Source organism: Apis dorsata, unplaced genomic scaffold (genome assembly GCF_000469605.1).
Source record: "Apis dorsata unplaced genomic scaffold, Apis dorsata 1.3 scaffold_642, whole genome shotgun sequence".
Lineage (NCBI taxonomy): Eukaryota > Metazoa > Arthropoda > Insecta > Hymenoptera > Apidae > Apis > Apis dorsata.
Window position 1 is genome coordinate 40,363 of NW_006263833.1, and position 11,201 is coordinate 51,563.

Genomic DNA, 11,201 nt, shown 5'->3' on the forward strand with positions numbered 1-11,201 from the left:
GATGAAATCACGAGAATATACGTTGAATGCTTCAAATCCAAATTGAATTACAGTAATATTTAAATACATTTAAATATTTTTTTTTTCAAAAAATGCTAATACATCTGAAAATATTTTTCGTGATCTTTCAAAGTTATTACACTAGGGATATTTTAATAAATCTTTCGAATGCGATTTCTAACTCTATTATATATCATCTTACTTCTAGTTATTAACATTCATAATTATTTTTCCGCTAACAATTATTGCTTTGAAAGTAATAATTATTCTTGAGCGATCATTCGCAACCTAGTGTTCCCTAGCAAAAAATACTAGCGAGAATAACTTTGGAGAACTTTCGAATGAATTTCAGACATAAATCAATGGAGATTTTAAAAATGATAAAAAAAAGGATACAAATCCATTTGAAAGTACGTAATAAAATTCCCTCTCGAGTAGCGCTCGAAATTATTTTTCGCTAGGGGACACTAGATCGTACTAGATGACTAACCGATAAGTAACTTTCACATTCAACGCAGTATCCTCTAGCGAAAAATAATTCTCGAGAGTAATTCTCCTTTATGTGTTCTCACTCAAAGAGACACTCCTGGCAGCACCTCGAGTCATGTTAAAATATTAAAACCGACTCGTTATTGATTTACGATCAACGAAAAGGTAACGGGGGCTCATAATTTCTTATCTCATTGCTGGCCCGCGAAAGAGATGAAGAAACCTCTCTTTTCTCTCTCCTTTCCCCCTCCTGGGGAATAACCATAAATTCTGGCCAGGATCCATTAGTCACGTGGATCGTGCCGGTTTTCAACGGGCGTGCCATGGATCGACGGTGGCCTGACACATATCGGATTTCTCCGTTCCTCTCCCCCTCAAGAGGAACGGAAAAGGATAGACGAAACGATCGAGAGGATGCGCGTTACAGAGCGAAGAGAGGAAAGGATACTCTTCTGTCGTGCGAGGGATCGGTGCTGCTCGCGCGAGCCATGCTACCGTGTATATTGCGGTGTACGGAGAAAAAGAGAGAGAAAGAGACGTTCGGGGAAGAGGCGTAGTGCGGAGAAGGACAAACGAAACTCGACATACCTTGCGTATTTCTCGGCGTATGTGCTCCCGGAGCTCGTCGAGACGAGCCGGCAAGGGCACCTGGTCACTGCTAGCCACTCCATACTTGCTCGACAGTTCGTACACCGGGTGCCTGATGTAATCGCCCTGGAACAGATTTCAAATTCGATTATTCCAACGTTATGCTATTTCTTTCTCTATTCTTTTTTCTTTCCTTTATATTATATTATATCGTGCAATGCGAGTATCAAAAAGATGATAAATTAGAAGGTTTAACCATTTTCCAGATCAATTTATCAGTGTATATTACGTTGCTCTAATATCGTGATTGGGCAATATTTAATCCCTAAAGCTCGTTTTTTAACCCGGTCGATTAAAGTTCGACGATAAAGTAACGAAATTAAATAACAAAAGTGACGCGAGTTTGAATCCAGATATTATTTTCGTTAATGTCGTTGCTTTTTTTTATACGACGTAACGAAGCACGAATAATTTAATTTATATAAAAAGAGAATAAATTTTCTCCCGTTTAAGGTGATAATAAACGCCTTCAACGTCGACCTACGTTCTATTTCCACGTTTAATCCTGGCAATGACATTTACATTTTTCAGGGAACGTCGAAGAAAGAAGGATGAGGCTGGGCTTGTGAATTTGCGAGGGAAAAACATCGCGGAATATAATACACGTTCTCTCGTGCGCGGCCGGAAATTGCCTGGCGCGTTGCGGCGGATGTGCACACCGCTGTCTACTCGGAACAACCACGGTTATAAACTCGCGGTGAGTCGCGGGAAATATTGATCTTAAAATAAAGTATTCCGCTATATATCCTATATATCCGTTAACAGTCTAATTAATGACCGATTCTATATTTAAATTTTTCGACTGGCGATCGAACGTAAGACAATGATGACTCAGAGCAATTTTGGTGGGCGCCATCACGCTATCTTGATTTTACGTATATAAGTATATATATATTTAGAATCAAAAATAAAAGATTAATATTATCGAAAATATATAATTATAAATACGCGAAGAAATGATTTGTTATATTTATCCTTCCTACGCGTTCGATTTTATTTGTTTTAAATAAATATTTATATAACATTGTGGTCGACATGTCTGTTATGAAATTAGTTGATTTATCAATGGCACGTGTTAGACATTTATATCGATGCAACCTACGAAATTGTTTAAAGGCATTAAAAGCGTACCATGTATGGTTCAATGCAGCTCCATCGTTGTTTGGGTTTGCTCGATTTTCTTACCGATAAACACCGACACGTATTCGGCTTCTTATACTTGTCGTGTAAAGAAATGAACGACATTGTTTGAATTTTTTCTATTTTTAATCTTTAACGGATTTTCGTCGAAATTTCTCTTCAGTTTTTGAAATTAAATATATTCACATTACTTCACATGAAACCGTGAATTCCAATTCACATTTATATCGCACTTTAATCCAAGGAGATCACAAAGGTCATTAACTTCTGCCAGCACAAAAAAAAAATTTGACGACTTACATAATTGGAAAAATTGGAAATGGAAATAAATAAGATATTAATATATATGATCAATCTTTAAAATGAATTATTCCTCGTTGGTAACATATTTGGTTAGAATCTAGATTGCACTCTTCAACCACCTGTTGCGACAAACCGCGGTATATGAACCTTATCTTCGTGACGAACTTTAAATAATCTCACAAATTCAATGTCTTTTCATCACATCGATATGAATTTTCTTGAATTTTCATAGATCCACGGTAATTCACGATAATTATATATAAAATAGATCTATGATGGACGAAATGTACGTGACTGACTTGTGGATTTCTATAGACTGACTAAAGACTTTGCCGATGTTTTATCTCTTATCGTACTGCGATAACAGTGTTGCGACTTTCTCAAGTAACAGCATTAATCATCTACCTCCTTACAAATCTGATTATACATTTAATTTTTCGTTTAAACTTACTTACATATTTGTTATATGATATAAAAGAAATTGTGTATAAAATTTTAATAATAATCTGTATATCCTTCACTGCAAAGAATATATGCGAGTCAGGAATATTCTATTTTTGCAGCCGTTTATTTGCGAGACTGATACATCTACAAATGTTTAAGTTTGAAATTTTAATGGTGGTAAATTCGAAAAATAATATACGTTTATATATTTTCAATGAAAATGTGTAATTATTAGTAAATATATTCGTTACAACTGAGATTACATAGGAATTATTTGGGCTCCTCTTAATCTCTTTTCAAAAATTTTCGCCGTTCGAGACAATGTGAATCATTGATATTATATATGTTATTCACTTTATTCTTAATCTCTTTTTTAAAATTCCCACCACTCGATGTAATTTAAATTATTACGAAATTACGAACGCATTATTTATTACAAACATATTATGTTGAATTTCAGTATTCATAATTAATTTTACTTTATTTGGAAAAATTAAGGATAGGACGAGAGACTTAGAAAAAAATTTGCATCAATAGTTTAAACCGATATAAAAAACTTATATAATTCAGAAATTAGATATGATTTTTACGAGAGAAACAAAATCGGGTAGGTGGAATTGAAAGAAGCAACGAACCCTTAACAAACGTATGCATCTCAGTTGTATATGTGTTTGACACACTGACGCATGAGCTATTTTCATGCATTCCGTAATATGTGTGCCATGCATAATAATCTCGAGAGGTCAATAGTCGTCACAAGCATTGTAACAAGAACATAAAAATCATCCGGTGATCAAAACATTTACAGCTTCATCGATATTGAGTTGACATAGAACAGATCTAAATATTATAGTAAGATGAGATAGTTTAAAATCGTTTGTGTTTGTAACGTTCATATACAATCGTGAAGTAAAAATATTGTTTTAAAAAATAATAAAAATAATAATCAAGAAGTTGTAATATAGAACGCAGCAATATCGTTAATGAAAAAGTTTCGCCCTTCAAAAATTATAGTCATTTATGTTATGATTAATCGTTACAAAATAGAATTCGAGATCAGTATAGCGCTGTGAGGTGTACCATTTTATTTTTAGGTTACGCACAACGAAAAGCATCTGTTAGCAAATTGCGAAAGTATCGTATATCTAGTAAAGTTGAACAAATAAAACTGTATAATAATGATTATAACTGCATTAATAAATTTTAACATGCGAATTTAAATCGAATAAAAGAAATTTTTCATATTTCGTTATCGTGCGTAAACAAGGTCAAAATTTCTTGAAAATATGACGAATTATATTTTATTGAATATATATACAGAAAATATAATGTAATCTGAAATTTGATCAATGTAAATCTTTTGTTAGAAAAGTATTCGATATCAAAGTTTAAAAGAATCGGTAATCGTAAATATAAAATTTGACAATGATGCGTTAAAAGTATCTGCTATAATGGAGTTTCTATACAATCATGTTCCTGTCAGAAGGATTCTTGGCCGTTATTCGACTATACTTTTGATAAACGTATTCGAACTGTACACCTATGCTGGTAATGTCAGGAAATACCACTTGCCGATAGGAACAGGTGCTACCAGAAACTATATGGAAACTTGTTGGAAATACAAGTAAAGGAATTTAAGCAGAGATATACAATCTATCTATCTTATTTAATATAAATTAGGCTAAAGATATTAGATAATTTAAGAAGAAATCACTGATCATCGTCATCTTCGAAATACGTTCGCAGAATGTGTAGAGATAAGTGCGAGCGTGTTGTCGGCGTAAGATCGCGAAAAGAAAAAAAGTAATATGCAAACTGCTTAAATTATATCCAAAGCAATCTTTTATTATGGCGGCTGGAATCATCAGTCGGGTAGCGACCAACGCGGACCAGTTCGTAAAGAGAGCGTGGATGGACCTGCGACTCACCTGATAATAGCTTGATTCCGCCATCTTGGACACTATACTCCACTCACTCACTCACTGCTTTCTATCCGTCCTTTGTGTATGGAACGACGAAGTCCATTGTGTTTACACGAGCAATGAACGTTACACTACCGATCTGGTTGGAAGTGTCTGCATTTTATATATTACCTCGCACGTTCGATCTTAAAGACGAGATGTTTTGAATGTAAATCTTTGGATAGAAAACGACAAAAAATTACTACCACAGAGAAATATGAATGAAAGACGCGCGGCTCGCGAACAAAATGCAGACACGAGCGCATTCCACCGCACCAGACTGAAGACTGACGGAAAGTGCCGGGCCAATCGTGGCCCAAAGGCGCGCGCACTATACTTCCACCGCTATCGCTAAAGCTGCGTTCACGATGTCACTTTTACATCATCTTACTGAAACAGCTTTTGTTCATTGGTCGATTCCGATAGAACAAATAAAATAACTAATCGTGTGGAAACTTATACCTTGCAAAAACAATAAAAATATAATCGAAGAGAATTGGATATAACCATATTGAATTAACCTATAAATTTCTTTACTATTTTTTTAACAAAAAATTTTTAATCGGTACAAAAATAAAACCGTTTCTTTATATAAGTTAATAAATTTATTCAAAATTATATTTTACAATCATATATTATTTACACATTTAACTTTCATATAGTTATATTTAAAAAATGTTTTTTCAATTTGCATTTAAACCGAAATCAATGTTTGTAAAAGATCCTCGGGAGTTCTTGAAAATAAACTAGTTGCATTTTGATACAAATTTTTTGGATCATGACAAGATTCATATAATTGTTTATAAATAGCTCCAATAACTTCAAAAGAACGTTTTTGTACTATCGAGCGATGATTACTGCTTTGCAATAAACTTATTTGTGGCAATAGCAATACATCTGGCATTACTAAAAATGCTTCCAGTTTGTTCTATAATATATTAAGAATTTTTAATATTTAAGAATATAAAATTAATGTATATTTTTCATCAATTAATAGATAAAATAATGATTACATACTGTAAATTCTTTCACACTTAAAGGATCCATTCCAGGAATAGAGGATAATGGACCTTGTTCATGACCTTGTAAAATAGTATAAATTGAACCAAGATTTAAATGTGCTACTAATGAGCTGGCTTGTTCTGATGTAAGAGTGTCTATTTGTGCATCAGATTGTGCCTGAAAAATATTATTTTACAATTATTTTAACAATAATGTATATAAAAAAATTCGTATATTAAAACGCTCCAATTACCTGTAATCTTTCTAATCGTTGATCCATATATTCATACAATGCTAAAGTAGATTGTATTTGATGCATACAATTTAAAAGATATACAGCCATGTCTACTGTAGGTAATCTTGATGCTGTTTCATTAACTTCTTGTAACAGAGGATCAATAATACACGATACTATCTGTAAATTATTTGATTTGTGAAATTAAAAATATATTTGATTTTGTAAAATAATTAAATATAATGTGATACAAACCTGCAGCATATCTTTCTCTCTATCTTCTGCAATACTTACTACAGAAAGAATTTCATTGAGAAGTGATAATAATCTGGAAACAGATGGAGCAGGTACTAAATCATTTCCCGGAGGTTCTGCGCGTTCGCCAAGTGCAATACGCGTCTCCTTTTGAAGTCTACTTAAAAAACTTTTTTCACTTAATGTTAATAAATCTGTTAATGTTGAATCTAAAATACTATCTGGTATTACTTGTTGAATTATCATGTGATAAAATCTAAGAAGAGTTGTAATAGAATATAATAATGCTGCTGGTACATCTATAGATATAACATTTTCTATTCTTGATTTTAAAGGATGACAAAGTCCATCTGTGATATTACTTAAAGATTGTTTAATTTGATCTGATAAATCTAAAATATATAATAAAAAAATAAGAAAAATAAAAATAAAAGAACAATCATTTAATTTTTACCTGTTTTATCACAGCCTTTTACTAAAGTAAGAATATTTTCTTTTTCAACAGGAATAATTTGATGAAGCCAAGCAAGCATATCACCAATATATCTTTTGGGATCATTTGCATGCATTTCAATAGGATTAGGTGTACTACCATATATTTCTCCTAATGTTAAAGCATCTATAAATGAACCCACTAATATAGTTCTTCTTGCTGCACAATATTCATCTAACACATATCTAAAAAAATATAAATAATTATAAATTGTTTCAGACAAATAATGTTATATTTAGACATGAAATTCATACTTAAATAAAACTGGTCTATCTTGTAATTTATTCATTGCTTTAATTAATAATGGTGCTAAACGTTCATTTTCAATATGTTTACATTGATTTTGTGTCCATCTATATAGCCTTTCAAGAGCTGCCTCTTGCAACAGAGTCATCCTTTGCATAATATCTAATCCTAATGTTTGATATCCTGATTGCATTAATATTCTACAACTGCTATGGATTTCCTACAATTTAAATAAATTATTATTAATTCATTTTTGATTGAAATTTTTTTTATAAATATTATACCTGAACACGATTAACTACAGAAAAAAACTCTTCTGTAATAGGTGATTCCCTGGTAGAACCATGTAAAATATTTTGTTCAGATGAAGTCAATTGAAAATTTTTAATAAATGCATTTGCAACTTCTTGTTGCATAGATAAAGTTTGACTAAAAATATTAATATTTCATGTATTTTCTTTTTTTAAATAAAAATTTACTTTATTCAGTAAATATACCTTTTATTTTGAAGTTTTGCAGTTTGATCAATAAGCTGTGATGTTTGTGTTTTTGTAGTTTGTAAACGATTTGTCATACATTGAACTGCATTATTCATAGCTAAAACATCTTGATATATGCCGTCTAAAGAAGATTTTACTTCTCTAAAAGCAGATAAAAATTCTTCATTTATAGCAAGACTTCTTCTTTCAATTTTACTACGTAAATTTCTACGAGAATTTAATGTATTTTCTGTAAAGAACGTGGATAATTCTTTTAAAGCTTCCAATGTATCCTAAAAGAGAATGTTTATTTTTTATTAAATACATATATAATTACAATATAATATGATATAAATACCTTGTCATTCTCAACTCTTGATTCAAGCAATTTATTAACCCTTCGAACTAAAGTATTATTAGTGTTTTTTTCGCCCATGTTAAATATCTTATTTTTTTACACTTAAATTCATCGAAATATATAACCTATTTTTTGGGAAATGTCACGTAGCAAAAGTATACGCATAGCTACGTATATAGAATTTATAGAATACGTACTCATCTATGTATTATGCAATTGTAACATTGACTTTAAGAAGATATCAAAATGCTGATTTCTAAAGTAATTAAACTTTGAAAGATTTATTTTTTAAATTATTTATTGAATATAATATTTTTTAAATTGGTATTAAAATTAAAAATATTAAATCGATATTAATAAAATTAATTATATATATAGAAAAAACAAAAAATATGATAGAAAATATTTCATTTTTTTGATTACTTACTAAAGTTAGGCAATTCGAACTTTTGAAGTTTAAAATATCAGTAGTAAATTAGAAATTCTGATACATATCTATTTTCAAATTTAGTTTACCATCTAACTTATTACAATTTCGCAGAAATAATATATTTGCAAACTTTCAATATGTCATAGCAATTTTCGTATTATTCCGTTTTATAAATGAATTTAAACTTATAAGATATGTAACATTTTGTAAAAAAAACTCATTAATTATGATATCATTGCGAATATAGTATAGATAGAAAAAAAAGTTATAAAATTGTATATTATATTTATTTATTCATATTGAGGTTAGTGTTTTCTTTTAATTGTAACATGTAATACTGTATTGTTATTGTTAGAATTTGAAGTTAAATTTTTTAGCATGTTATTATAATATAAAGTTATTATAAATTATTATTTATGTTGTTCTTTTATATTTTCTTCTTTACTTTTTGTTGTATTTATAAAATGTTTTATGTTTATATTTTATTTTTTTTTATGTATATAAATATGTTAATTATTTTTACATACAATTTTAAATAGATTTACATGCAATTAAAAAAATAATATTTATTGCATCAGTTCACATTATTTTATTATATGTTTTCATAATAATTTTATTTTAATTTCTTTTTAAGTATGCATGGTTTCATTTAATTTATTGGTGGTAAAATGTCCACGTCAGAATCTGGTGTGGGATGTATTAGTGAAGTAACACTTGCAATTAGTAAAGCAAAAGGTTCTCAATCAGGCACTGTTAGAGCATTGGATAGTCCGGACTCTGATGGATCTGGACATTCAAACTCATTTACTGTGCAACGGTTTAACTATTCTAATAATGATAGTGCAAACTCAGATATTTTGCACCCTCCATTAACTAGTGATGATTTAAGAATACCAATTGTTGGATATGAAGTTATGGAAGAAAGAGCTAGATTTACAGTTAGTTGAAATGATCATTTTCTTATAATTATCTATCAATTTCTTTTGTCTATACTAAATATACAACAATATTCAGTAATTATTTTTCAGGTTTATAAATTACGAGTAGAATTAAAAAATGGAGATTGTTGGTTTGTATTTAGAAGATATACAGATTTTGTTCGTTTATTATCACAATTAAGAAGGCAGAAAATTCCAATTTCACAATTAAGCTTACCAAGAAAAAAATGGCTTGGTGATAATTTTGCACCAAGCTTTTTAGAAGGAAGAATACGTGGTCTTCAAGCATTTGTTAATGGAATATTAAGCAGTCCTCTTCTCATAGGAACTGCATGTGTGAGAGAATTTTTTTGTTTAGATGAACCACCTGCTTTATCTGATACTGCAGAAGAATCTAGAGTAAATAAAATTATATATATATATATATTATTAATTTTTACATATATATTTTATTATTATATTAATTAAAGTAAATTTATATTCTTTTTTTTTGCAGGCAATTTTTGAAGCATTAGAAGATACTATATATCATTTAAGACAGCAATTAAAAGAAAGAGATTCTGCTCTTGCAGCAGAAACAGCTTTATGTAATGAATTTCGCAAAAAATTACATCAAATATTAAGGTAAGTAATATGATTAAACATAAGTAAATGATATTTATAATAATAAGTATCAAAATTATAATTATTATTTCAGTGAAAGACAAACTTGTCCGAAATGTGGTGCATCTCAGTAGCAGTTTCTTATAAACTAGAAACTTATAAATTGATATTGATAAAATATTTTATGCAAAGACTAGTATAAATAAGCAGTTTCATTTCTGGTGTTTGAATTGCTATAATATAAATAATTGTTATTCGTTGAAAATGTATTTAGAGTATATTTTATGCATTTCATTACGCATTTTTGTTTCATTAATTTATACTTATAATTTATACTAAAATAACTTAATTTTTATGCAAGATGTATATAAAATTCTTAACATATATATTAACAATAAGTACATTGAGCTTTCTTAGTATTAAACTTATAACTTTGTATGTAATTTTTTGAAGCCTTATACAGGTGCCTTATACAATTTTAATAGATAAATATTGTATATGTCATATATATAGTCAAAAAGTTGACAAGTAAATATTTACATGATTGTAAATGTTTACAATTTGACTACGAATATATGCCAAAGTATGTTAATCTTTGGTATTTTATAAAATTCTATGTATTTTGTAGTATTTTACATCGTATAAATAATGATTACGTTTGTCGAATTATAATTGATATTAATAGTATTTATTGTCATCATAATACTGAAATATTGATATTATTGTAAACTTTGATATTACAGTATTGTGATATTTAAAGTATATTTATGTAAAGATATAATAAATACTTGACATTTCCATTAATTATATTTTATACTTATTACATATCGTAATTAATATTTATTATATCTTTGTAGTTACATTATTAAATATTTTACAATACTGCACAAATATAAAAATTTGTTATACATTATAAAAATTTTTAATTAAAAAATGTAAAATGAATAAATTTAATATTGTTATCCTTTTAATAATAATAATGGATATTAAGAGATTTAAAAATATCTCTCAATTGAATTATTAAATATATTTCAACCTTAACCATATCATATAATTTAAATGGTCTTATATATAATTAAAATGTGAAGTGAGAAATTATTTTTCAGTCTTCTTTATCTGGAGCAACAACAAGGCATAATACCTGGATCAGGTACGTGATTTTCGCTGAAAAAAAAAA

At 29.0% G+C, this 11,201-nt stretch overlaps 4 protein-coding genes across 4 annotated transcripts in view; 1 reads left to right on the forward strand and 3 right to left on the reverse strand.

Moving 5' to 3' along the window:
* LOC102671330 (serine/threonine-protein kinase N) overlaps nucleotides 1-5,476 on the reverse strand; it is a 35,188-nt gene extending 29,712 nt beyond the window's left edge. Inside the window, exons 1-2 of the mRNA XM_006621854.2 lie at nucleotides 4,953-5,476; nucleotides 1,078-1,203 (exon numbers count right to left, since the gene is read on the reverse strand). Of these exons, the coding sequence (XP_006621917.1) occupies nucleotides 1,078-1,203; nucleotides 4,953-4,976 (150 nt within the window). The 5' untranslated portion in view covers nucleotides 4,977-5,476. The remainder of the gene's footprint in view (nucleotides 1-1,077; nucleotides 1,204-4,952) is intronic.
* A 96-nt stretch (nucleotides 5,477-5,572) lies between these two features.
* Nucleotides 5,573-8,394, reverse strand: LOC102670859 (conserved oligomeric Golgi complex subunit 6). The gene is made up of 9 exons (XM_006621852.2): nucleotides 8,054-8,394; nucleotides 7,714-7,988; nucleotides 7,501-7,645; nucleotides 7,225-7,436; nucleotides 6,932-7,155; nucleotides 6,478-6,869; nucleotides 6,241-6,402; nucleotides 6,003-6,164; nucleotides 5,573-5,913 (listed from the first exon to the last, which is right to left on the reverse strand). Exons 1-9 carry the CDS (start codon nucleotides 8,129-8,131, stop codon nucleotides 5,680-5,682), a joined length of 1,884 nt encoding a protein of 627 aa, XP_006621915.1. The 5' UTR covers nucleotides 8,132-8,394; the 3' UTR covers nucleotides 5,573-5,679.
* A 193-nt stretch (nucleotides 8,395-8,587) lies between these two features.
* Nucleotides 8,588-10,958, forward strand: LOC102671591 (sorting nexin-16). Its single transcript, XM_006621856.2, has 5 exons — nucleotides 8,588-8,787; nucleotides 9,118-9,421; nucleotides 9,512-9,820; nucleotides 9,918-10,045; nucleotides 10,119-10,958. The coding sequence occupies exons 2-5, from the start codon at nucleotides 9,152-9,154 to the stop codon at nucleotides 10,156-10,158; spliced, it is 747 nt and encodes a 248-aa protein (XP_006621919.1). The 5' UTR covers nucleotides 8,588-8,787; nucleotides 9,118-9,151; the 3' UTR covers nucleotides 10,159-10,958.
* LOC102671456 (b(0,+)-type amino acid transporter 1-like) overlaps nucleotides 10,691-11,201 on the reverse strand; it is a 4,680-nt gene continuing 4,169 nt past the window's right edge. Inside the window, exon 3 of the mRNA XM_006621855.2 lies at nucleotides 10,691-11,188. Coding sequence (XP_006621918.1) covers nucleotides 11,127-11,188 — 62 coding nt within the window. The 3' untranslated portion in view covers nucleotides 10,691-11,126. The remainder of the gene's footprint in view (nucleotides 11,189-11,201) is intronic.

What these genes read in the sequence shown, in the direction of transcription:
- LOC102671591 (XM_006621856.2), top strand. Translation starts at nt 9,152, where the DNA reads ATGTCCACGTCAGAATCTGGTGTGGGATGTATTAGTGAAGTAACACTT. An exon ending in AAGAAAGAGCTAGATTTACA is followed by an intron (nt 9,422 to 9,511) that starts GTTAGTTGAAAT and finishes ATTATTTTTCAG; the next exon opens with GTTTATAAATTACGAGTAGA. An exon ending in AAATTACATCAAATATTAAG is followed by an intron (nt 10,046 to 10,118) that starts GTAAGTAATATG and finishes TTATTATTTCAG; the next exon opens with TGAAAGACAAACTTGTCCGA.
- LOC102670859 (XM_006621852.2), bottom strand. Translation starts at nt 8,131, where the DNA reads ATGGGCGAAAAAAACACTAATAATACTTTAGTTCGAAGGGTTAATAAA. An exon ending in CAAGAGTTGAGAATGACAAG is followed by an intron (nt 7,989 to 8,053) that starts GTATTTATATCA and finishes ATTCTCTTTTAG; the next exon opens with GATACATTGGAAGCTTTAAA. An exon ending in AACGATTAGAAAGATTACAG is followed by an intron (nt 6,165 to 6,240) that starts GTAATTGGAGCG and finishes AATATTTTTCAG; the next exon opens with GCACAATCTGATGCACAAAT.